This window comes from Camelus ferus, chromosome 18, assembly GCF_009834535.1.
Source record: "Camelus ferus isolate YT-003-E chromosome 18, BCGSAC_Cfer_1.0, whole genome shotgun sequence".
NCBI classification, from domain to species: Eukaryota; Metazoa; Chordata; class Mammalia; order Artiodactyla; family Camelidae; genus Camelus; species Camelus ferus.
Genome location: NC_045713.1, coordinates 6,665,956 through 6,691,894, shown reverse-complemented (window position 1 = coordinate 6,691,894; position 25,939 = coordinate 6,665,956). Strand labels below are relative to the sequence as shown.

General features: G+C 54.7%; 1 protein-coding gene across 2 annotated transcripts; it reads right to left on the bottom strand.

The window, feature by feature from the left end:
* Positions 1 to 1,902: 1,902 nt before the first annotated feature.
* EPHB4 (EPH receptor B4) lies at positions 1,903 to 17,662 on the bottom strand. Of its 2 annotated transcripts, none has more exons than XM_014565591.2 (17): positions 17,178 to 17,662; positions 14,459 to 14,529; positions 13,957 to 14,244; positions 12,876 to 13,272; positions 11,619 to 11,774; positions 11,103 to 11,435; positions 10,643 to 10,767; positions 10,100 to 10,289; positions 9,011 to 9,113; positions 8,734 to 8,798; positions 8,503 to 8,616; positions 8,149 to 8,396; positions 5,542 to 5,757; positions 5,114 to 5,263; positions 4,533 to 4,726; positions 4,175 to 4,330; positions 1,903 to 2,997 (listed from the first exon to the last, which is right to left on the bottom strand). In XM_014565591.2, exons 1-17 carry the CDS (start codon positions 17,227 to 17,229, stop codon positions 2,868 to 2,870), a joined length of 2,988 nt encoding a protein of 995 aa, XP_014421077.2. In that variant the 5' UTR covers positions 17,230 to 17,662; the 3' UTR covers positions 1,903 to 2,867. The 2 variants fall into 2 exon arrangements, with proteins under 2 accessions (XP_014421077.2, XP_006192260.2); XM_006192198.3 differs by having other exon boundaries at positions 10,100 to 10,265.
* Positions 17,663 to 25,939: the final 8,277 nt, after the last annotated feature.

The following is a 25,939-nucleotide window of genomic DNA, read 5'->3' as shown; positions in this document are numbered from 1 at the left end:
GGGCAGAGGCTAAGGATGGAGAATGTGGCTTTGTCCAAAAGGTGAACGGGCCTGTGACCCTCTGGGGAGGGCCCCACCTTTTGCACGTGTCCATTTCCCAAAAGGGCATTGGAGTTACTATGGTAACGGAGGAGGGGGGTCTGAGGGCTGGCTTGTGAGGAGTTTTGAGCCCCATCCTATTAGGAGTGACCAGCTCACCTCAGCCAAAGGCTGAAGTGCAAACATTCCCACCCTGAGCCCTGTGCCTCGTGCCTCCCACCAGGCAGGTCCTTGCTTGGGGGGAGGGGCTGGGCCATCCTGCTTGAGCTCTTAAGAAGAAAAGGAAGGCTGCCAACTGGGGGGTCAGGATGTGGGACCCCACGGGACAGGGGACGCCAAAGTAGGCCAGACCCTGTGTTCTAGAAAGGAATCCTTACTCCGTGCTAGCCTCCAAGAAAACCCCGGCAGCCACCTTCACATAAGGAAAGGAGACCCCAGGTGGTTGGGGAAAAGGCCCCAAGAAGGGAGGGGTGCCCCTTGGCGGGGGGAGCAGCTCACAATCTGGAACTGGGCATCCCGGGGCTCCCAGCTGCATGCCTGCCCACCCCCCCAGCTCCCTTCACCTGGCCTTTGACCCTTTGCCTCTATTCTTTTGTGCCCTGCGCCCTCCATTTCTGTTCCTCCCCTCACCCGGCTAAGGTCACCTTATCTAGCTTGGATGTCTGGTTGGCAGGGGAAGGGGGTGGCCTAGACCAGCATTCTCCGGATAGACCTCCTCCTTCCAGAGGGGAACCCATACTCCCTCTGTCCTCGGCAGGACCAAGTCCTTCTCATCCCCTTTTGGGGGTACAAAACATGGGTCGTATGTATTTGAAGGAGGGGACAGAGGATTCCAGAGTATTAGAGACTCCAGAAGATGGTTGTAGAGGCCGGAAATCGGGACAGGATCACTGCTGGAGGCTCCCTGGGCTGGGAGGGGCAGAGGTTGTGACTTGAGGTCCTGTAGTGACCCCAACACGACAACAGGGGGCAACTGAGATGTAGAAATGGCAAGGCTGCGCCAGCTTGACAAAGCTGACCTGGTCCAGGCCTGCCCCTGCAGGTGTACCGGAGGGCGGACAGACTGGGAGCAAAGAAGGAAACCAAAGACGGTGAGAAAGACAACAGGGGAACTGACCCCATCCTCATCTTCCTGTTTGGAAAGGAGAAGTTAGGGGAAGACATTCAGGTGGTTTCCCCTCCCTTCCCAAGAGGCTGGGAGAACCTGCCTGGGCAGCATCTTGAAAGGGGGAATTGTCCTCCCACCCAGCCCAGCGTGCACACGTGTGTGTGTGTGTGTGTGTGTGTGTGTGTGTGTGTGTGTGTGTGTGTGTGTGTGTGTGTGTGTATACACGTAGGGGGTCCACATCTTCCCCTCCAGCCTCTGCCCCTCCCCCACAGCCAGTGCAGACACTCCCCCCCCATTGCCTCTAAACCAACCCCAACATCTGGCCCACATCTGCCCTCTTCATTGAACTGGACCTCCGCCCCAGCCAGTGCCCCCCTCACCCCTCAGGGGGCTATAGGGCAGGGCTCTGAGCTCAAGACCTCCTTGCCTTACGGAGCCCCCCTGCCAGGGCTAGGGAACCAGGGCAGGGGAGGGAGAGGGCAGCCCCACCCCGGAGGTGCCCCAGGCTCTTGGCAGAGCCATCTGGAGCCGTTAGAAGCAGCTGCCAATGACTCATCTCCCACTGCCCCCACCCCACCACCTCAAACACACCCTGGAGCTGGGAACCAAGCACCCAGCCTTCCCACAGCCCCGTCAACAGACCTCGGACCCCTTTCAGTCAGTCTGGCTCAAAAACTCCTCCACACTAGACCCCACCGTCCTCAGAAGGCTAGTCCATCCTCCACCACCCCACTCCCAATCACCCCTGAGCCAGGACAATTCCCATTTTCTTTTATTTATACAAAACAATTGTTTTAAATATAACTTAAGAACCCCTCCAAGCACCGGTGTCTTGTCTCTGGTTTCCACCACCGCTTGCCCCCCACAACCCCTCATGGACACAGCCAGGGTGGGGGTTTGGGAGGAGGCAGGGAAATGTCTGGGGCTGTGGCCTGACCAAGGTGCTATTCTGGAAACAGACACAACGATGGGTCCCTGTTTCAACTTGGGCAAAGGAGGCGATAATGAAACAGGTCCCCTCTAACACAGAAAGGTATGACAAGGACGGTATGAAAACGAAAAAAAAAAGTGGGGGGGGGGAGGAAAAATAAGACCAAAAACAAAAAATAAAACTCAAAAACCTTCAATATGAAGGCAGCAGATGGGGGAGGGGCATTTACAAGGGAAAACTGAGTTCAGTGGAGACAGCAGCAAGGTTGGGACATCCAAGCCCAATGTTGTCACTGGGCCTGGACACCCCTTCCCGCCTGCGCTGCGGAGCTGCACTCCCGAGCTCGCAGGCTAGTCGCCCTCTTCTCTTTGGTCTGCAGGGCCTCAGCCCTTCAAGGTGAGGAGGGGCACCCGGGGCTCCTAACTGGGGATGGAGGGAGGCTGCGGGAGTGGGGCCCAACCACCCCTGGGCTGCTGGCAGATACAGAGCATCACTTCTCCTCTGGTCACACCCAATCCTGAGGGAAGGGCTCTCCCGCACCCTCGGTTTGGGGTTCCCCACCTGGGGGCATGTGATCTCCACACTCCCATATGGCAGAATCCCCAAATCCTGTCTCTCCAAATTGCCAGCTCCTCACCCCCATGGGTTCAAAGTGCAATCCAGTGGGGCACAGGAATGGGGGCCTCTTGGGTCCCCACCAGACTCTGCCCCAGGAAGAAGGGGAGCTGTGTTCCCAGCGTGGGAATTCCTGCTGCTCCAGAGCTGTGGGGCCAGGAGAGGAGGTGCAGATCAGTACTGGGGGGCTGGTGCCGCTGACCCGCCTGGGGCTCCAGGCTTGGCCTGGGACTTCATGTGCTGGACACTGGCCAGGATTTTCTTCTGGTGTCCCGCCAGGGTGACTCCGATTCGGAGCAGGTCCCTGGGGAAGAATGGAAAGCTAGGTGAGGCCATGGGGCTCCCAGGGGGTGTGTCTTCCACAGAAACCCTGTCAAACTTTTGGGATTGTCAACCAGTCCTGTGGGGAAGTGGGGCAGTGGGGCAGACGTCAATAGTTGCCGGATAGTTTCTGGAGAATTTAGGAGCCCTGCTACAGTCCCGAGCAGATGCAGTAGTGGGTGGAGCTAGGTACTGGCAGGGGCCAGGCGGCAGGAGGTGAAGGGCTGCAGTATGGATGGATTAAGAAAAAAAAAAAGGCGGGGGATCAGGGGAGGAATGAAAGGGAGAGAAAAGCCCATAAAATGAGGTTGGGGGAAGGGGCTGCACAGACTGTTTTAGCGGAGAAAGACGTCAGAAGGAAAAGCCAGTAAGAGGAAGAACTGGGTGGGTGGAGAGGAAGGGGAGGGAGGGGACAAAAACAAACTGCCCCCACCTCCCATCCTGATGCCGGGAGACTGAGATAAGGGAAAAAGATGAGGTGAGAGATGGAGGGCAAGAACCCTTGTCAGAGAACCCGTGTCAAGGAGAGGCTGGAGGCAGTCAGGGAGGAGGCGCCCAGACCCAGTGAGGCACACTGGCCCGCGACCTGCCTGCCAGAGAGAGGGCCTCCTGGACCCTCTGGGTCTGGATTTCATTCCTTCTACTTCTGTTACTCAAACCTGGGGCAAGAAGAATCCTTGGGAGAGAAATGGGAAGGCAGAAGGTAGGACCAGGGAGAGGCCAACTAGGGAAAAACAGTATTTGGGAGGCGCTGGTATCATAAAACCATTTAACATTAAAGCTGGAAAGGATCTCCAAAACCCAGTCCAACCTTCTCCTTTTATGGGTGGGAAAACATCCAGAGTTGACACATTGTTAATGTGAGAGCAGGGCCTGGAATGCAGATAGATGCACAAAGATAGATACAGATTCTGAGGTGGAGTGAGATGGCCCAGGGCTGAGATGGTACACATCTCGGAGGGGTGAGGCGGGCACAGCTGGCCTGGAAGATTCCCCGGGGCTCTCAGCCCCAGCAGCTGTTACTGCTTTGGGTGGGAGGAGCTCCAGAAAACAGAGTTGGCACCGGGAGTTGACCCCAAAGCCCCCTGCTGAAATTGTGGGCCTGATTCTGGTCCCCAGGCACCCCCTACCCTCTACCTCCAGCTCCTGCCACAACTTACTCAGTGGAGATCTGGCTGACCAGCTCAAAGGAGCCAAACCCAGCGGCTGCAAAACTTTCTTCGTATCTTCCCATCTTGATGGCTCGAAGCCACTCACCCACAGAGCCAAAAGCTGAGTAGTGAGGCTGCCGCTGATCCAGGAGGGGATGCGAGGCCCTGGGAGGCAGGGATCGGGAGGGAGCACTGAGAACCAGTCTCAGTGGTTCTCAGTGTGTGGACGGACGTAGACCCCAGGCTTGGAAAGATGGACAGGGGCCATCCCACATACCACCAAAGGGATGGATCCTTCTGTGGGGGAGGGAGGGTCTCAGGGGGTGACAGAGTGCAGGAAACAGGGCCTGCTCTCTGGGGTCCTCACCCTCCATTCTCCCTGGCCACGATTTTGAGGCTGGCAGGGTTCCGGATCATCTTGTCCAGGGCGCTGACCACCTGGGGGAAGCGGGGCCGCGCATTCCGGTCTTTCTGCCAACAGTCCAGCATGAGCTGATGCAGGGAGGTGGGGCAGTCTGGGGGCGGGGGCAGCCGGTAGTCCTGTTCAATGGCGTTGATCACCTGGAATGACAGGTGGAAGCACTGGGTGAGGACGTCTGGGGAAAATGAAGCTGCCAAAGGACCCCAAGGAAATGGCAACTTGACAGATGCTGGGATGGGTGCTACAGCCCCCCAGAATGGCAAATCTGGGGGTCCTTCTGGCCAGGGCCAAGGCTGGCTGTGGTTCTACATCTCAGAAGCTCTTGAGCTATAATCCAGACAGGTAACTTCCCAACCCTGCCCTCCATGTCTGTGCCCTGTGACCAGATATGCTGTATCAGACTCTCAGGTACAGAGAGGACCCCTGGAGGACCCCGCAGTGATGAGCTCTGTGGGAACCCCACCCCACCCCGTATCTCAGGTGAGAGGACATTCCAGGAAAGCTTGGTGGAACCAGGGGACACTTACATCCTGATTGCTCATATCCCAGTATGGCCGTTCCCCAAAAGACATGACCTCCCACATCACGATCCCGTAGCTCCAGGCATCACTGGCAGATGTGAACTTCCGGAAGGCAATGGCCTCAGGGGCTGTCCAACGGATGGGAATCTTTCCTCCCTAAAGATGGGGGGAGGAAGAGGTGAGCTGAGGGACTCACAGGACCCAGGCATTCTGCCCCCTACCTCTGCCTTTCCCCCTAGCTCAGGCTTGCTTCCTTTCTGGGACCTAAACACCTACCTTCCCAACTCTGTTCTTTTCCTAAGGTTCCTTCCGTGGTCTTCTCCTATCTCCTGTCCTAGGCCAGCACTGTCAATCCCTCAGCCTCCCACCTTTCCAACCTGCCCTGCCCACCTGGCCCTAAGTACCTCATTCCTAGGCCTGTCCCCCAGCCTCACCAGAGAGCTTGTGTAAGTGGGATCAGAAGAGTTTTCCTCCAGGAATCGGGAGAGGCCAAAGTCTGAAACCTTGCAGACAAGGTTGCTGTTGACCAGAATGTTGCGGGCAGCCAGGTCTCGGTGGACATAGCTCATCTCAGCCAGGTACCGCATGCCCGAGGCGATGCCCCGTAACATGCCCACGAGCTGGATAACGGTGAACTGCCCATCGTTCAGCTGGAGAAGGACAAGGGGAAGGGCCGTGGTTAGGGCAGCTCACCCACCATCCCAGGTAAGCCCCCCTCCTTTCTTTTACCCTGAGTTCTCTCAGCTCTTGCTAAATATCATGACACAAAGCTTACAACTGTTACTATTTCAAATATAGGCATTCAGTCTTTCTTAATTAGATTTTAAGGAGATATTTTAAGATTTTCTTCCTTTTAAACCTGTACAAAGCAATATTCAACAAATGCTTTTTTTGGGGGGGTAATTAAGTTTACTTATTAGTTCTATTTTTAGAGGAGGTGCTGGGGATTGTACCCAGGACCTTGTGTATGCTAAGCATGTGCTCTACCATTTGAGCTATATCGTCCCCCCTTCAGCAAATGCTTTTGATCTAATATGTTCCTTTTATTTGACAGCAGCAGAGTGCTGACGGTTACGAGTGTGCTCTGAAGCTATCTGTCTACAGGTGGAGATGCCTGCGTTTGTGCTAATTCAGCTGCAATCTCGCTTAGTCCTCTTGGACCGACTGTATGTAGGATGCAAGAGAATAGTGAGGAATCAGCTGTGATCAGTGACCACAGCACCAACACAAAGATAAAGCCCGACCTTGACCTTTACAGAGTTTGCTCTCACCAGGTAGGCCAACCAGCCATGAACGGTTCACTAAGCCCGTCTTTTGGGCTCAGCTAGCTTGCAGGGGACCCTTGACAGCCCTGCAGGGCCAGTGACACAGAGTCCAGACACGAATTCTGAATCCATCCTCCAAGCCGGCACCTGCCCCAGGCCTCACATCTCACTGGAAACACCACTTACAGATGCTCAGGGCAGAGATCTCAGAGTCTCCGTGATTCCCCCATGGCTCACAGTCCGTCAGCAAGTTCTGCCGGCCGTGCCTCCCAAACATATCCCCAGTCCAACCACTTCTCCACTCCCACTGCAGCGCCCCCGCCTGGATGACTGCAGGTCTCCTCAGGGGCTCCGGGCTTCTGCTCCTGCCCCCCAGCCCCCATCACAGGGATCTCCTTAAATCATCTCTCTCTCCTGATGCAATCCTCCCAAAGGCTTGCCTTCAAACTTCTAATCAAATTCAAATTTCTAAGGCCACAAGGCCCAGCCACCTCCATTGTGAGCCACTATCACTTCTCTGCTGACCTGGTTCAGCTCCACCGGCCTTTCACCTTCTGGAACATGCTGGGTTCCTGCCCACTCTGGGTCTCTACTCTCTGCCCCAAACATCCCACCCCCTCCCCGCCCCGCATCTTCTACGGCTGGCTCTTTCTTATCTACCCAGATGTCATCTCTTCTAAAACAGACCCTCCTTCCCTTTCTGGCAACTGAAATGGGTACTCCTGTATCCACAAGGCAGGGTCAGGCTGTCATGGCACGACTCTGGGGTCTGCCGCAGCATCCCTCATGCTGGGAGCCAGGTAGCTTGCGTCTCCTGATGCGGGGCCATGTGAAGTACACAGCACCCTGACGTAGGCATTTCATTTTGAACTTATCACAGTATCAGATATAGCTTCTATTACAGGAAATAGAGAAACAAGCTCAATGACCCCACAGGGAAGAATCCGATAAATCCAGAAGACAAGACACTCAAGTGGACGAGTGGCTCAGCCCTTCAGCAAATCAGTACCACGACAAGGGGCTGTTCTGGAGGTAGAAGAGGCTCAAAACGATAGGTGCAGGGGGAGGGGATATCTCAGTAGTAGAGAACATGCTTAGCGCGCACGAGGCCCTGGGTTCAATCCCCAGTTATTAAAAATAAATAAATAAACCTAATTACCCTCCCCCAAATCAAAAAATAAAACAAACTGTACCAAAGAAACCCAAAAAACAGCCACCAGGTGCAATGCTTGATCCTGAATTGGATCCCGGTTCAGGTAAGCTGGCAGGAAGGGACACTTTGGGGACAACTAGGGAAACAGGAGTATCAAGTGGGCGTGAGGTGACCCCGAGGAGCTGTTGTAATTCTGTTAAATGCAGTGTTATTTTGCCATGAAGAAAAAGTTTCGGTTTTTCATAAAAGACATATAATAAAGTTTAACGTTGTTAAAGTCGCAAAAATAAGCTCTTCCCACCTCATCCCCAAGCACTTTTCTATGATCCTGTTTGATTTTTCTCACATCTAAAATTTTGCTTACGTTTTATAAAAGCTCCTTCGGCCTTGTTAATTTTTCATCTCCCCCATTATACCATCAGCTCACCAAAAGCAGAGACGGTCACGCTCTGTTCCCGAGGCCCAGGGCAGTGGCTGATGCACAGTCACAAGGAGGCACTGAGCAAATATTTGTCACAAGGACAAATGAGGTCAGCCGGCTCCACAGAGAGGCCAGTCCCAGGACTCAACCGTCTGTCCCGGGTTCGGAGCTCCATGGCTGGCTGGGGGTCGGGGGCGCTCACCCGCAGGAAGGAGTCCAGGGCGCCGTTCTCCATGAACTCCGTGAGGATCATGACTGGCACGCTGTTGGTGACCACGCCCTCCAGGCGGATGATGTTGGGGTGCTCGAACTGGCCCATGATGGAGGCCTCGCTCAGGAACTCCCGCCGCTGCCGCTCCGTGTAGCCGCCCTTCAGCGTCTTGATGGCCACACAACTCTCCTTCTTCCCGGGGGCCTTGAGCCGCCCCCGGCACACCTCCCCAAACTCGCCTTCAGGAAGAGGGGGCTGAGGGTCAGCTCTCCTGCGCTCGGGTCTGGTCCCAACATCCCTCCCACCCCCCTCCCCCTCCCAGGCACCCAGGCACTTTCCTCTCACCTGCACCAATCACCTCTTCAATCTTGACATAGGAGACATCGATCTCTTTTGCAAATTCCCTCACAGCCTCGTTAGGGTCTTCGTAAGTGAACGGGTCAATGTAGACCTTAGTACCTGAGGAACCACACAGGGCCCATTAGCCAAGAAGCAACTCCCACTGCACTCAGATGCCCTGGTTCCGGATGCATGCTCTCGCCCCAGCCCTGTGGCTTTCAGGATGGGCCTACTCACCGTGCCCGATGAGATACTGTCCATGTTTGTCCGAGTATTCAGCTTCTCTCCCGTTGCTCTGCTTCCTGCAGCCGACGGGAAAGAAAAGGTCCACTGAGTCCCACACCTCTGTGTCCCCAAAGAGAAAGGATGGGAAGGGAGGAGTGGGAATTGGAGACGATTGATTCCAAGTGAAAATGGGCTCCAGGGGCATGGAAGGAGCCTTGCCCTGGACCAAGAAAGTGGGTGGCCAGCGACACAGGGATCACAAGAGCCTCCGGGTGCCCAGAGCCCTCACCTGAGGCAGAGAACAGCAATGACAACGACCACAAGGACCAGCACCACGCCCACCACTGCCGTGCCTGCAATCAGGGCCAGCTGCTCCCGCCAGCTCTCATTCTCTGTGGGAGAAAAACTGGTGATCAGGAGACCCCCATGGCGCCTGTGAGCTCAGCTCAGGCCCCTCAGGGCGAGGGAAGAAGCTTCCCAGCCTTATGACTGCCAGAGCAGGTTGGATTTTGTCCTGTTCTAAATACTGGTCACCACAAAAAGTCCCATTTGAACAAAAGATCCTAAAGACTACAAATGAAAAGGTTCAGAGCCAAAAAGTGGAAACTACCCAAATGTCCATCAATGGATGAATGAATAAATAAGACGTGCTATAAGCCATCCGATAGGGTATTTCTCGGCCGTGGGAAGGAATGAAGTCCTGATACATTCTACAACATGGGTGAACCTTGGAAACATTATGCTGTGTGAAAGGAGCAGCCAGTCACAAAAGATGACATACTGCGTGACTACATTTCTATGAAATGTCCAGAACAGGCAAACCTATAGAGACAGAAAGTAGACAAGTGTCTGCCAGGGGCTGGGGGGCGATGGAAGGGATATAAGCATCTCTTTTCGGGGTGCTGAAATGTTCCAAAGTTAATTCTTGTGATGGCTGCACAACTCTGTAAATATATTAAAAGCCAATGAATTATACATTTTAAATGGTAAATCATAGGGTATATGAATTATATCTCAATAAGACTCTTAAAAAAAGTAAAAGGTTTAGAAAACCATTGGGCCAGCATATAAAAACTAACAGGGTGTCACTTCATTTAATCCTTGGAACCCTGTGGGAGAGGCCTCATCTTCCATCTTTTGCATGAGAAATCTTGGACTCAGGGGTCAAGGTTTTGCTAAAGGTCACACAGCTGGAAAGTGGCTGAGCCGGTCTTCACAGCCAGCTGTTGGGCTTGGTTTCCACATCCTCACACCAGGACAAAAATGTCTCGTGGTTGACAGTCATGGGGATGTGACTCTGGGGGTCCTGAGGGCAGATGCAAGGCCTCCCACCCAGTGCAGGGCAGCACTCCTGCCCACGTTCTGCCCCTAGGCTCACCGTCCAGCTGGGTCTGGCTGTGGTGCTCCTGGCCGAAGGGCCCGTAGCCGGCCTCGGAGCGGGCCCGCACCTGGACCAGGTAGCTGGCTCCCCGCTTCAGTCCCCGCAGTTCTGCCCGGTTCTCCGATGTCTTCAGGAACCTCACACTGCTGGGGCCCTCTGCGCCCTGTTCGGGAAGGGAAGGGGCTGGCTATAAGCCAGGGCCCCCAGATTCCACTGCTCTTCCCATTTTCCCCCTGCCCCGGGCCTCCATCACTAGCATCTCAGTCCTGAGTGGCAGGTGAGACCTTTGGGCTCACTTACATATACACCGTGCTATGTGTTCTGTACTTGTTATATCATTTAACCCTTGCAGCAATTCTGTGGGGTAGGTTCCCTTATCTTAACTATTTTACGATGGGGATAGTGAGCTCAGAGAGGCCGAGGGGTTGAAACAAGGTCACATAGCTAGTATGTAGCTGATGCCTGCCACTTGGGTGTCACGCGGCCCCTAGAGTAGGTCCCACTGCCCATCCCCACCCCCAAGGCGGGGCCTGGTCTCACCTTCTCATGGTACTTGACCTCGTAGTCCAGCACTGCCCCGCTAGGTGCCCGGGGAACAGCCCATGCCAGGCTCAAGCTGCTGGGTGATGACCGAGTCACCCGGATGTCAGACACTGGGGGTGGCACTGCAAGACAGACACGTTGGGGCCCTTGAGTGTGGTGGGTCCCTTGTCTTTCCCAGCTCTTCCTCCACTGGCCACACTTGTCCTCTAATGGTTTCAGGAATTCCTCCCAGCTCTCTCTGCCCTGTCCTCAACTCTCCAGCTCACCTTTGCATCTTTTCAATTCTCTTTCTGACTCTTGCCCCAAAGGCTTTGACCTGCTATATTTCCTGGGGAGCCTACTCCCTAGCCACTACCTTTCCTCCTTCAGGCCTTTACACTGCCCCCATCCCTCTTTGGCCCTTCCCACCACCATCTGTCCCACCCCACCATAGGCCGTCCCCAGCCACCAGTCTCACCCTCACGGTCAGTGGTGACGTTCACGGCCTCAAACGGGACTGGTCCACTGGCTAAGGAGGACACCCCATTCAAGGCGGTGACCTCGAAGGTATAGGTGAAGTCAGGACGCAGCCCACGAATCGCCACCCAGGGCTCCACCAGGTCCCGGGGGCCGGGATCGAAGGTCAGGTCTCCTCCGCAGGGCGTGCAGGAGCCCCCGGGGCGGCACTCCCGGCAACGGAGAGCGTAGGTGAGGTCCTCCCGGCCGCCTGACTCGAGGGGGGCACTCCACTCCAGGCGCAAGGAGGAGCCGTTCAGGCGGGGAACCACGCTTCTCGGAGCAGATGGAGGGGCTGTGGGAGACCAGGGCGTCAGGCAGAGGTGGACCAAATGGGCAGTGGAGAGGCAGTGGGACAGACAGGCAGCCACACTGACCCCTTGTCTTGGCGGCGCACCGGGCCAGGGTCAAGAGGAGGAAGGCATGGGAGGATGGGGGCTGGGATTGGGGTCCACGCCAGGGGTCATCGGTCACTTACTGGTACAGGGTGCACCCCGGGGGTCTGTGCGGGCCCGAAAGTACCCGATGCGGCACTGGCAGATCGGTGAGCCAATGGTGTTGGAGTGGCTGTTGGCTGGGCATGGCTGGCAAGACCCCTCCCCGGACAGGGGCTTGAAGGTACCCTGAGCACAGGCTGAGAGAGAGAAAGCATCCATCAAAAACTTGCATCAGAGACACTCAATGGCTATTAAAGTTGCATGTGGTGCACGGGGGGAGCAGAGGGAGATCAGAAATGTCACCTCTGAGAGGATAAGACCTCCCTCCAGAGAAGGGTCTGTCCCCCGTCCCCACAGCAGCCTGGTGAAACCCAGACCCCCACTCAGAATAGTGATCTTAAATGCACACCCCAAAAAACACAGATTACCAAGAAAAGTGAAAGTAAGTGAAAATACAAGGATCAAAACACAAAGAAAAGTTTACAGTATCGCAATGTTTGTGTTTCTCTATCAAGGAGATACAGCAATAGGGCTAATGGCCAATGAAATACTGAAGCCACGATGAGCACAAAACACATTTTGACATTCTTGCAACGGGCTGTGAAAACACCCAGGATTTGAATGGGGCCCAAGTCTCAGGTCTGGCTCAGGACCGCTGGGGCTGTGACTCCTCTGTAGAAGGCATGGCCAATTCCAGTGGAGATGAGTGAAAAGAAAAAGCCATGTTTTCCTCCGCTGAAGTTCATAGATCCCCTATATTCCACCTACAACGCCCAGGTTAAGAGTCTCTGTTCTGAGGGAGGAGGGTATAACTCAGTGGTAGAGTGCATTAACATTCAGGAGGTCCTGGGTTCAATACCCATTACCTCCCTTAAAGTATATAAATAAATCAGCCTAAAAAGAAAAAGAAAAAAAATCTCTGTTCTGAGAAACAGCTAAGTGAGAATTCAGCATCAGTAAATTAAAGGAAACCATGAATCAGAATAGAGACCGGGATGCCTTCGTCCTCTGAGTCCAACAAGGTCCCCCAACCCTGAGGACAGTCCCACATGCCAGGACAGCCTCCCATGTCCAGAAAGGAATGGGACATGGTTAGAAGGATGCCCATGGATATGAGGGAGAGCTCAGAACTGTGCTTGGGGGGGGGGGGGCCTGAAAACACACCTTCCAGTAACTGAGGGCCTGGGAGAGCCAAGAATGTCCAAAACGGAAATTTAAGAAGTGGGTCCAAGGGCGGAGCACTGGATCCCCTCCGCACAGGGATGGGCAAGCTTTGTGGGGGAGGTGCCAGCCCTCACCTCGGCATCTAGTATTCCCCTCGGCGGCTTCAAACCCCTGAGCACAGCTGCAGCCTGTGACCGGCTGCTCGGCCCACTGACCATCCTCCCGGCAGTAGAGGCTGGGGCTGGGGCCCGGGCCAGGCACAGCATCGGCCACGCAGCTCCCCGCCACGGGCACCACAAGCTCGCGGGGCACGGTCTCTGGGAAGCGGGTGAGGTTCACGGTCAGCTGGGCACACTTCTTGTAGAAGAGATGCAGGGACAGCAGAGCCATGCAGGCGCCCTGGTCCTGGAAGGCCAGGTAGAAGCCGGCCTTGGTGAGCGGGCCTAGACGCAGCGTCTTGATGTTCACCTTCCCGGTGGCCTCGGCCCCGGGCCGCTTCCGGGTCAGGTGCTCAGCGGCCACGGTGTCCACCTGTCAAGAACGGGGAAGAGAGTCACTGATGCTGTCCTCGACTCCCCAGGGACCCTACTGGACTGTCTTTTCCCCAGCTCACCCCCTCTTGGACCTGCTCAGTTCCTGTTCCAGAACCTTCTCTCCACCTCTCCCAACATGCACTTTCCTGCCGGCCTCAACACTGTCCATTAACGCTCACTGAGCTCCTACGATGTATCTGGCCTCTGTCCTGCACCCCCTTTCCGTGCACTCATTCATCCTACAGACACTTATCAACACCTACTCTATGCCAGGCCCTGGACTCAGTGCCGAGGAAACAGAAATGAAGGAAACAATGATAAGTTAAAAGTATGCTGAGTGCTGCGGCAGGCGGGAGCCCAGGGCAGGGCGCATCAGGGTACACCTCAGAGCTGGAATTTAGAAGACAAGTAAGAGCTGAGTAGGAGAAGCAGAGAAAAAGGCATTTCAGGGCGAGGCATCAGCTGATGCAAAGGTGGGAGGGGGCTATAAAGGGGCGATGCTTAGAGAATGGGGAAGTGAAGGGTGGCCCCAGCTCACCGGAGGAGAGTGGCTGGTCCACCTAACATTACCCTCTTCCCTCCTCAGACCTGGGCCTCCTGCTTCCAGCACCCAGGCTCCTCCCCGCCATTGCCTCTAGACCACAGGCCAGGCACGTGGCCCAGCCCCGGGGCGCCTGGGTACCTTGATGTAGGGATTCTCCATCCAGGCTGGCGTGTGGGCCGTGGCCGTGTCTGCATCGCTCTCGAAGTAGAAGACGGTGAAGGTCTCCTTGCAGGAGCGGCCGGCCTGCGGCAGGGAGAGGCACTCGAGCATGGTGAAGCGTAGCGTGGCGTACACGTGGACGGCACCCCGACGGGGGACCCAGCCCGTGCGCAGCCAGTGGGCCACACCCGGGGCCCGCTGCATGTCACACACCTCGTAGGTCCGAACGCTGTGCTGCTCCTCATCCAGGCCACTCAGCTCCTCCCACTGTGGGCAGAAGGGCATCAGCCTGGGAGCTACTGGGTAGGTGAAGGTCAGCGGGGGGGTATTTGCTGTAAAGCGACGGTGGCGCGGGGGCTTGAAGAGCAAGGGCTCTGAGGACATCTGCTCCGGCTGCCCTGATGACTGTGTGTATGGCACAGGGAGCAGGAGCACAGGTGGCCCCCCTCCCTCAGTTTCCCTCCTGAGCCCCAGCTCTCACCTGCCCCTCCTCCTGAGGGAACGTCACCCACTTTAGATCCGCAGTTTCCAATTTTGTGTTCAGTAGGGTTTCTAAGACAGACAGACAGACAGGCAGAGTCAGCAAGCATCTGAGGGGAGACACAGATCCCTGGGAGCTGAGACAGACAGGACGCGGAGGGGAAAAAGCCCTGCCCTCTGGGTTGTCCCCACCCCAGGTTTGAAGCCTCTTTTCTGAGTGCCAGCCCCGCCCCTAACAGCTGGCCGGCCCAGGGCTGACCCTCAGGACTCCCAGATCTCCTCCCAGTGCCCCAAGAAGGGGAGGCACAAATGCTGAAATCGGAAAAGGGCAAATTGCTCAGAAAGGGTTCCACTAGAGCCCAGCCTTGACCCTGACTCCTCAGTCGGCCAAGGGCCGCTGGCATGGGGACACCCCTGCTGCCAGGGCCTGCCTTGGCCTCTACAGTCCCTTCCCCAAATCCAAAGTTGCTGCCTCCATTCCCCCCAACTCGACTCTCCTCTTCCAAGCCCCCAACTTCCTTCAGACCAAACACTCCAGCCCTTCAGATCCTTGAAGGTGGTGCTGAGCTCCTGAGGCCCAGCCCTGACCCCCCACCCCTCCCCACCAGCTAGCTGCCCTCAGAGGAGGAAGTGCTGGAAGCCAGGACGCTTGGGTTCCTGCCCTTGGCCCTGGCCTGCAGAGGCCTCACATCTGGATTTGGTTATGGGAAGGAAAAGGGGAGGAGATTTTAGGGGTGTGTCTATGGCGGGGTGAGCACACCTGGCTCAGCTCTGGCCTCAGGGGAGGGGCCTCGGGGGAGGGGCGGGGTCTGGCGGAAGGGGGGATTAGGAGAAACTGCACAGCCCCCTGGTGGAGGATGGTGGAGGGAGAGTAGGGGAATCCCCTCGGAGGCCAGGACAATGTGGGGGGCAGTAGGGCTGTCCTGCGAGGAGCGGAGAGAGGGTTCCCGAGGGGGGGGGTGCCAGCAGCACACCTGGGACCAGGTGTCCCCACTTCTGTGAGGGCTGCATAAGAGAAGACAAGGCAGGCAGGTGAGGCAGCCTCCTCCCAGGGACCAGGTGATGTCCACGGAGGGCAAGGAGTGAGGTCTGGGCCTCCATGGGTGGCATGAGACAGCCCAGCGTGCTGGGGACAGGATGCCGGGGTTCTGGGAAGGGGTGGATAGAGGCTGCCGTCTCCACCCTCCATTGTTCCAGACTGGATAGTTGTTTTCCTGTCTCCAATTTACACACTGTCTGTTTCGGGCTGTCCTGGGCACTCTGAGCGGTTCACTTTCTCTCATCCTATCTCGCTCTTGCCTGCCTCCTGCTCTCTGATCTGTCACTTCTCTCACCTCTCTCTCCTGTTCCCTGTCCACCTCCATTTCTCTTTCTGTTTCTCCTCTGTTTTCTATCTCCCACCCTTCACCTTCACTGGGGCACAGGGCCTTGGATAAACAACTGAACTCTTGTAAGCCTCAGTCTCCTCATCTGTAAAATGGGTGTAGTGTTGGAACTGTGAAAATATAAAGCACTTAGCATGGGCCTCGGGATCAGAAAGCATTTAGGTAATAGGAATTAGAAGTGATCCCTGTTCCTCTTTGCATCTTTCTTTCTCTCTGACCACACATCATCCCGGCTGGTTCTCTCCTGGCTCTGCCTTCCTCTCTCCCACAGTTCTTTCCCCTTCTATCTCTGAGCCCATCAAGTCTCCCCTCTTCCCCTATACCCAGCCTTTGATCCCCAGCCCAGAGCAGCACTGCCCAGCCTGGGGAAAAGGGGTTTCTAACTGCCTTTGATTCCTCCTCCTCAGCAGCTCCCCCAGCCAACTCCCAAGAGATCCCTTTGATTCCAGGCAGCGAAGTGGGGGGGGGGGAGGGAGGCTCACTGAAAGGAGATTAGGGCCATGGGAGGAGGGTTTATAAGGCTCTTGGCTCCCCCCTAGGGACTGAGGGAAGGGCAGAGACTCATTGATAAAGTAACATTTGGGGGACAGATGCAGATAAAATAGAAATTGGAGAGAGCAGGAGGTGGTAGTTAGGTTGAGTTTGGGCGACACAAGTGATGTGTAGCTCAGTTTTTGCCCGCCTGTAGGGTTCCAGGAAAGGACACAGGCGGGACTGAGGCAGAGCTGGGGTCTAGACAGCATTTAAAGGGCTGGGGTGCAGCCTGGGGAAACAAGGGAGGGGGCCTCCCTGCAGCAGGAGCCACAGCTTTGGGATAGATTTGGAGGTTCGAGTGAGCGCGGAAAGTGGCCATCCTGACGGAGGTGTGTGGAATCGTAGGATCAAAGTGTGAGTGCTGGGGAACAGGGGGCAAGAGTGGTTTTATGGCCTAGCACAAAGTTCTGCCTTGTCTTCAGTTGTTCCTCCAGAAACGTTTCCTCGTGTTTGGCGGAGGTGGGAACAGGGACAGAAACTTTGGAGAGAGTTTTGAAGACTGGAGTAGAGAGAAAAGGGAAGGCTGCCAAGGGCGTTTGGAGTCAGGCGTTAAAGAGTTTGGGGAGCCCGGAAAGGGGCATGTCCCGGGACGGAGCTCGACTCCATCTCTTTCCCAAACAAAAGAAAACTCCACTCCCCGCTGGGCCGCCTCCTCCCCGCCCCCCGCCCAGGCTAGCACTATTGGTCCGGAGTCTTCGGGATTGGGGTGCGGGTTACCGGGAGTCAAGAGATCGGCCCCTCCGCTCCGAGGCCCATCTTCGGGGGCCCCAGAAGTGGCGAAGCGCCCCCAAGGATACTCACCTTCTAAAGCGGCTGCAAGCGAAGCCCAGCAGAGCAGAGCCCGGAGCTCCATGGCGCCGCCTCACTCTGGTTGGATTCGATCCGAGTTTGGGGGGCTCTAGCCCCCCCAGGTCTGAAGCCCCCCTGAGCGGGTGTATGCCGACTCCCCGCGCGGGACTCTTTTGGGGCCCTCAGCGCGGGCCCATGAAGGCGCCCCTGGCACCCGGTGGCGGAGCCCAGGTGTGGCCCCGAGTCCCCGCCACGCGCGCAGACGGGCAGGCGGAGGGCGTCCTGGCAGCAGCCTCGCCGGGTGAACGCAGAACAAGACGTGGCTGGAGTCGGGGTCCCTCCGGGGCCTCGGGGTCCCGCCCCGGCTGGCTGGGGATGGGCCGGCCGCTCGCGGTCTTCCCCCCTCCCTGGAGCGGTGCTACTCGCGCTGCCGGGCGAGTGCGCTCCGCGCGGGCGGGGAGGGTGGGAGCCGGAGCGGGGACGGGAGCGGGAGGGAGGGAGACTGCGGCGCGGGGCCGGGCGGGCTGGGGCTGGGCTGGGACTGGGCCGGGCGGCGCCTGGCCGGGGAGGGAGGGGCACGCGGGGGGCGGGGGGAGCGCCCCACTAGCCCGGGCTCCGCAAGGGGGCCGGGGCGCGCCGATTGGAGCACGCGCTGCTGAATAATTCATGAGGGAAGAGGAGAGGGCCACCGAGCGGAGCAGGTCGGGAAGTTGGGAGAAAGTTTGGAGAAGGGGGAGGGGCGGCGGGCGCGGAGCGCGGGGACCGCCCAGACCTGCACCGTGGCCGTGCGCCCTGGCCCGGACCGCGCGTGTCGGGGCCTGGGCCCAGGGACCCCCTGGGCAGGTCCGAGCCAGGGAGACACCAGAGAGCAGAGAAACACACCCAGCAGCATGGAGGGCCGCACGGACGTGCGCGTAAATGTGCGCCACACACTCGAAGCCCTATCGGATCATACTGCGAACTTCGGATTCTACTCCTCCATGCTTCCACCTCGTTGGCGCAGGGGACCGTATTTGGGGAAAGTTTTTAAGGATGGGGGTGTCCCAGCGGGCCTGGATGCAGCGATCTCAGCTTAGATAACCCTGGAGCGAACGTTCACACAATCATTCAACAAACATTATGTATTGGGAACCCACTGTGTGCGCAACCTAGCGCTGAAAAATGTGCAGAGGAAGAGGGTCACCTGGAGTCCAAAAACCCACGGAAGCAAGAGTAAATAAAAAGTAGCTGGGTCCGAGAGAATGAGGGGTCCGGATGGATTCCCAAATCATGGTTCTCACTCTCACTGTCGCGTTTAGGAGGGCGCCGCGACACCCGTTGCCCTGACCCCTGGGGCTCGCGCCGGGGCCACCGCTGTCTGTCTTTCCTGAGGCTGTTTCCTGTCTGGCTCCTGGGGGCCCTCGGCATGACTGGGAGGGCCCTTCCGTTTGTCGCCATCTCCCCCTCGCATCTCATCAGTTACAGGGGAGGGTCCAGGAAAGCAGTGCTCCTCCCACCAACCCGGTTCTGCGTCAGGGCACCTATATTGTGGGTCGTGAGGGGGATGGAGAGGGTGCTCCCAGAGTTGGCCAGTGGAAGAGCTGGAAGGAAAGAGCTTAGACTCACAAAGTACTGAAGAGGGGGACAGTCTACAGGAGACAAGAGAGAGGGAAAGCGGAGTCCTGGAAGCTTGGGGTGCTGCCAAGCCCCTGATCCCCAGTGAGGACAGCCAGACCTGCAGTGACCTCTTGTCCCAGCCCACTTATCTTGCTGCCACAAGTGGTGCTCCCCACACCCCTGCCCTTCCTCGTAGCCCTGCCTGGGTCCTGCTCCGGGGTGGGGGGTCACGGAGGGCAGGAAACAGCCGGCTTGGCTGGAGCCAGGCAGACCAGGCCAGGGCTGGGAATTCCCTCCTCCCTCCCGGATCCAAGCCCAGACTCCCTTCTTATTCAGCTTCTCCTCCAGGTTATCCATCTCTTCCCAGCACACCTTTCCCTGCTCTCTCTCTGCCCTCATTCTCCAGCCTCAAAAGTTATGTCTTTGCCCCCTCCTGGGCCCTGCCTTCACCCCCTCACCCCAGACCCTTGATTGCTTAAGTTGTCTCTTTTGGTGGGGGATGCAGTTCATCATTATGGGGGAGGGGTGTGTGCATGGCCTGAATGGAAGAGAAATGCAGAAGCACAAAGAAATGACAAAGGGTGGAGTGAGGGGCTGCTGAGACAGAGAGCTGAAGAGATGCAACAGCTCACCGAAGAGTCCAGTGCTGTGCCACTGACCCCTGACACCAGGACTCCCTCAGCTAGAGGGAGCAGAGTACCATAGGTAAGAAAAAATCTAGTCAATCCCCCATCACGGGACCTCAGCCCCCATCCCCCAGCATGTAATCCAGTTCCTAATGCCCAGTGTATATCAGTGAAGGAATGAATAAAATGAAACCTTTCTTGAGCATCTACTATGTGCCAGATGATCGCTGTACTAGTTTGCAAGATTTGTAAAACAGGGCTCCTGACCTCAAAGATCTCATAATCTGGTGGAAATCCCATGATTTCCCCCCTCCATGGAGATGATACCTTGAGATTTTTCACTCCAGTGCTCAAAAATCACCCTCAGCCTCTCCTATGGGTGTGAGGTCGTTTCCTCCGCCCTCTGATCACCCAGGACCACTTCGCAGGCAAACTAATTCAGTATTCACTGAGTTACGTTACACAGGTGAGCATCCATGTCACTACCTGGTTCCCTGCTCGCTCCACAGACCCAAACCAATCTTGAGCACTCCTTTCTTCATTATTAGGGCACTTAGAGTACTTGCACTGTCCTCCCACCCCAAATATTAGGCTGTCACCCATGTTCCCTGTCCACAGGCAATATGCCGCTATCATTGCCATGGGGGTACCTGCGTGGAGCATGCATCCCTACCCCAACAGCTGGTAGGGTTTCTTTTTGCTATTCAAATACAATTGTCTGGAGTGGGCTTGGAGTTAGGACCTTTTCTATATATAACAAACAACAAACAAATCATCCCTTTTCACCTTCAATTGTAGACATCGTCACTCCTTTTCCCATTTCCTAGCCCCCTTCTTACGGCCCCCACCTGACCCTGCCAGGTCTAGAGTTAAGTTTACCCAGGAGCTGGGGAAGTTTAAGCCTAGGCACCCCTTACTTTCCAGGCTCCTCTCACCACCCTGGTTAATGAATGCCATCAATTTAAACAGCTTTCAAGGTGAGTCACAGCAGGAGAACGTTTGAAGTGGCCCTAAATCTCACAGCTCTTACTTGAAAGGAATTTGATAGAGATTTTGACATGACCATAATAAGTTGTCAAGCTCAATGAAATTTTTATAAACTCACAATAATGAAAGAAACAAAATTCAAGCAACCATACTGGAGAAAAGATGGCTTGAGAGAGAATAGAAAATAACATTATAAAATCATTACTATGTAAAGAGGTGGTCAAAAAGTTCACATCTAAGAAACAGGTAGGACATGAAAGTATCATAGCGATGTGTTGGCAGTTATTAACTACAAATAGTCTGTTGTTTTTCTAGATTTTGTAATATTTGTGGTGTTTGTCACCTTAACCTTGCAACTGGTTGTAATTTCTCAATCTGGGTAAACATTAACTTTTATCCCTAATTTTATATTGATGGCTTTGTTTTTGTTTCCTTAAGGAAGCTTCCCTCAAGTTGTATAAACTTCAGGATCCACAAATCTGAATCCACAAACCTTCTGGAACTCATCATGTACAAAGTTGTAATGGACACGTCTTTATTAATTTATTAGTGACTGTACGTGACTCTAAGCTTCATGAAAGCAGGTATAACATATGTTGTGCTCATTGCTGTAAGTCCTGCGCAAGACTGTCTCAGAGTAAATGCTCAGTAAATATTTGTTGACAAGTCATTCCTTTATTGACCAGTCATTCTTTAATTTACTCAGCAATTATTTATTGAATATTTACTATGGAACAGGGTTGGGGATACAAAGTCATCCTCTGCCTTCTAGGACTTGACAGCCCAGGAGTAGAAATAGCCATAAAACATCAACAGAACACAGGAGGCTATGCGTTGAGCATAAACGTGGCAGACAGAGGGTCCCATGGGATCACAGAGGAAGCATATGAATCCCACCTCTAGGTTCAAGGTGAGTTTTCTGGAGAAGATGGTGCTGTCTGAATGAATCCTAGAGGAGACTGATGGGAAAGGTTGGTTTAAAGGCAGAAAGACAAATAACTATCAAAGCATGGATGTGGTGAGATGGTCCTCGAGCTGCCAGCCAGCCTTCACGCCGCCAGGGTGTGGCGTGCAGACCAGTGACACGGAATGACCTGGAGAGGTGGGCAAGGGCCACTCTTCATTGTACAGGACCTTCCAGGAATGCAGACTTGTCCTGCATACCTGGAGCGTCACCGAAGGGTTTTAGGCAAAGAAGCGGCATCATCAGATTTGTACAGAAAGTTCCTGCTGGTACAACTCTGGAGAGAAGATTGAGAGGGATTGAAACTGAAGGCAGAGAAACCAAATGCAGTTCTCCAAATGACAGTGAGAACTTGAACTGACATGGATGGGTGTGTGTGTGTGTGCGTGCGTGCGTGCGTGCGTGCGTGCGTGTGTGTTTGTGTAGGGTGAGGACCCAAGAGATGTCAAGGAGCTAGAATGGGCAGGGTTTGGAGCCACGCTGTGAGGGTGAGGGAGACTGAAGTCAAGCATGAGTCAAGTTTCAGACTCAGTAGGTAGGAGCTAGTGAAACAGGACCACGGTGGGAGGAAGAGGATGGGCATGTTGAATTTCAGATCCCTATGTACCATCCAGACAGCCGGTCCAGAAGTCAGCTAGATCTGAGCTCAGTGAATCTGCAGCTCAGAGACAGATTTTTGGCTGGAGATAAACACGTTTGGGAGTCACTGGCATATGATGGTGATGGAAACTTCAGTGAGTGGGAACAGGGGGTATGGAGGAGGCTGTGTAGATTGAGAAGACTAAGGAAAGTTTTACTGCTTCCTCTTTTTTTTCCTAAACAAATATTATCATATTTAAATCATCACAAGAACCCCATGAGAGGGGCAGGATGGGTGTTACTCTGAAATCCACTTTAAAGATGGGACAGGAAACAAGGACCTACTGTATAGCACAGGGAACTATAGTCAATATCTTATAATAACCTATAATAACCAATATCAGAAAAAAATCTGAAAAAGAATATGTATTTATATACATAACTGAACCGCTTTGCTGTATACCTGAAACTAACACAATGCTGTAAATCAACTATACTTCGATTAAAAAAAAAAAGAGACAGACTCGGAAGGTTAAGTGACCTGTCCAAGGCACTCTAGTAGCCAGCAAGTGGGCCTGACTCCACTGTGATGTTCTGCTACCACACTCAGCATACAGGACAGCCTTCCGCGACCTCACCTCTAAGGACCTGTAGGACACACCCCACATCCTTTCTCCCCTTCCCTCCCTCTGCCTTGGTCCCTTTCTCTTGTGGGGGAGCCACTACTGTCTACTGGCCACTAAATGGGTGTAATTTACCCCCTAACATTCACCAGGCCCTTGACCACCCAGCCCCAAACTCAGCACTGGGGACAGAGAAAGGGACCCTGAGCACTGAAAGAATAGCAGGGGACTGAAACAGCCAGGACTAGGAGCAGGCATCAGTGTGAACTGATAGGAAGGAGGGCAGGGGAAGGGCAGAGCTCACAGCAGAGGCCAAGGCTACCAGAGGGCAAGAAGGTACAGAGAAGGAAGGCAAAGGGGCAGGGGGCCCGAGCTAAAACGGAGGAGGGTAGTGGGAGGAGGGGGAGAGGTAATGGGAGGCTCATTGTCCCAGCAGGGGGAAGTCTTTTGTTTCCTCTCTTCCCTTGGCAGGCTGACAGGATATGAGGCCAAGCCCCCCCAACTCCATGCCAGCATCCCCCCACCCACCCACTGGACGTGGCCCTTCCCTTACCATTGTGTCCTTGGCGCGGATGGGGGTAGGGGCAATGGCTCTAGGAGGGAATATAAGGACTACTGGTGTCTGGGGGCTAACTACCGAGGTCCTGAAGGGACAAGAAGCCCCCGGGCTGATTCGTAGAGCTTGGCAGGGAGAGATCTGTGCCTGGGGAGGAGCAGGAAGCCAGGCCAGGGTGGGGCCAGCACAGAGGGTAGCAGGTCGGGCCAGGGGAGCGGTAGGCTAGCCCCAGAGGAGATGACGCAGGGCTTCAGGCCTCTCCCAGCCCCCACCATTCCAGCCTGGGGGCCTGAGAGCTTACCTGAAATCCAGGGTTCCCCCCACCCCCTTCATTCCGTAAGGTTGACATCACCCCCACCGGGCAGCTGGGATCTGGTAGAGCCTAGCAAACTCCGCTGTCCTGCCTGGGCCCTTCACATCCACTTTCCTGGACTCCCTCCCTCCCTCTCCGGGATCCAGGAGCCTGGCCTCCCGCTGTGGTCCTTCAGGAACCCTGGAATTTCATCCCTCCCCTCCTCTCCCTCCTGGGTCATTTTGCTCCATCAGCTGCTCCTGCAGGAAGGGCGCCCTACTCAGCCTCGCCTCTCTTCCCGAGCCTTTTGTTTGCTGGGTCTGCAGGAAATTGGAGGGGCGGTGGCCAAGGGCTCATCTGCCCCAGGGGCCTGGGGGAGGGGGTCCGGATTCACGAGACTTTAATCCTGGGGAGTTCACTGCAGGGGTGGGGAGGGTAGATTGCCGGGTAATTAGCATTTAGAACGCGAACTCGGAGTGGGGCGCCGTGGAGCTGGAAATGGACGCTCTTGTCTCCGAGGGGCGGTCCTGGTGTGTGTTCGAGGATCCCTAGAACCGGAGGCTGGACTTAATAGGCTGACCCAGGAGCCAACACGAAGGGGAGAAGAACCCAGATACCGCATCCCACGACCTCGTCCTACACGCCTAGGTCCTGGGAATCCCAAACGGTGGTGAGGTAGTAGGCAGGTCAGACCAAGTAGCCTTTGATTAGCTACTTTCTTTCCCGTTTAAAAATGGTGGAGAGGAGGACCAGCACGTAGACCCTGAATTCGCGCCTTCCCAGGACGCAACCGCAGACTAGGAGGCGGGGGTGGCCGCTCTAGCGAGCCTGCGCCCTCTCGTTGGTTGCCCTCTCTCCGAGGCCACCCTGGGCGCCGCCATCTTCCCTTACCAGCGAGCTGGGCGGGGCCGCTGCAGTCACGTGAGGAGCAAGACCGCCCCCCGTCCCAGGTCCGCGATGGTTCCCAGAACAGTCAATGAATGGTTACTAACGTCACCGGAGTGGCTGGGACTGTTAGAAGCACCGGAGTAAAGCAGCGAAGAAAAGAAAAGTTCCTGTTTCGTGGAGCTTAACTTTCTGTTGGAAGTAGACAGTCTATGAACAAGATCAACAAGTAAACGACATCTATTAGATGGTGTTAAAAGCGCTATGGAGGAAAAAATATATAGGAAAAGTAGAAAAAATAGGAAATGGGATGGGAAGGAAGGAAAGCGTAGTTCAGTTTTAAATGGGACCAGCGGAGGAGATTTCACTAAGAAGATGATATTTGAGCCCAGAAGACAAAGAGGCTCATGCTCTGTGTGTCACAGCCCAGACAGAGATCAGGCAGGAGATGAGGAGGGGTGAAGGCAGGAGGCAGACCGGATAGGGCTTCGTGGGTAGGGTGCCCACATAATATATAGACCACTCTGAGTCACTTCTGAGCAAAGGAAATGCTGTTAATACTTATGCCAAGGCAACAGGCATAAACTGTGGTAGTTGGTGTTTCAGGAGGTAAGTATGGTTACCCTTCATATAAAAGCCTTTGGCTTTTACTCTGAGGAAAATGAGAAACCATTGGACAGTTTTGAAAAGAGAAGCGTCACGAAGGGATAGTTGCTTTTTAATAACATCACTCTAACCGATCTGCTTAGAATAGACATAGGGGCCAGGGCAGAAGCAGGCAAATCAGTTAGAGGGTTGTTGCAATAATGCAGATAAGAGATGATGGTGGCTTGGACTAGGGTGATAAACTGTGGTTGGACACTGGTTATATTTTAAAAATAGAGACAAAAAGAATTACTGATGGATTGGATGTGGGATATGAGAGGGAGTACTTGAGCATAACCTTAAGGTTTTTAACCTAAGCAACTGGGAAGGTGGGACGGCCACAAGAGGAGTAGGCTGTAGGTGTATGTTTAGGCATTTGATTTGGGGCAGATCAAGTTTGAGTTGCCTGTTTGATGTCCAAGCAGAGAGGTTACTATGTTGTTGTACATACAGTCTGAAGTTCAGAGTAGAGATCTGGGCTGAAGATACACCCTTGGGGCACTATTATACACTATTATATGGATGGTATTTTAAAACTAGGAGACTGAACCAACCAACAATAAAAAATAAATAAATAAATCTAGGAGATTGAGTGAGACCACCAAAGGAATAGGTGTAAGTGGGTGAAAAGAAGTCTGTGGACTGAATTTCTGGTCCTCAATGGAGCCTCCAGTCCACAGTGGCCTCTTGGCCATTCCTCCAACACCTTAGGGTGCTCCAGAGTTGAGACAAGAGATGAAGAAGAACCAGCAAAGGAGACTAAGCAATGACCCTTGGATTGACCATGGAAGGCACTGGTGACTTGATGAGCAGTTTCCCTTTTGCTGATGAGCAAAAGCTTGGGCTTGGTGAGTTTAAGAAGAAATGAGAGGAGGGGATTGGAAACAGCTAGTACAGACAACTTCTATAGAGAAGTTTTGCTATAAAGAAGAAACAACAAAGGAATGAAATGGTAATGGTATGTGTGTGGATTCAAGAAAATTCTTTTATTTTCCTTTTTAAGACAAGACAAATAAAAGAA

Bases quoted from the DNA above. Each gene is read 5' to 3' on its own strand.
- EPHB4 (XM_014565591.2), bottom strand. From the start codon at position 17,229: ATGGAGCTCCGGGCTCTGCTCTGCTGGGCTTCGCTTGCAGCCGCTTTA. The intron at 8,617-8,733 runs GTGAGTAGGCCC...GTGGTTCCTCAG, and splicing joins ACAGTATCTCATCGGGCACG to GTACTAAGGTCTACATTGAC. The intron at 5,758-8,148 runs GTGAGCGCCCCC...GTCCTTCTCCAG, and splicing joins CCCTGGACTCCTTCCTGCGG to CTGAACGATGGGCAGTTCAC.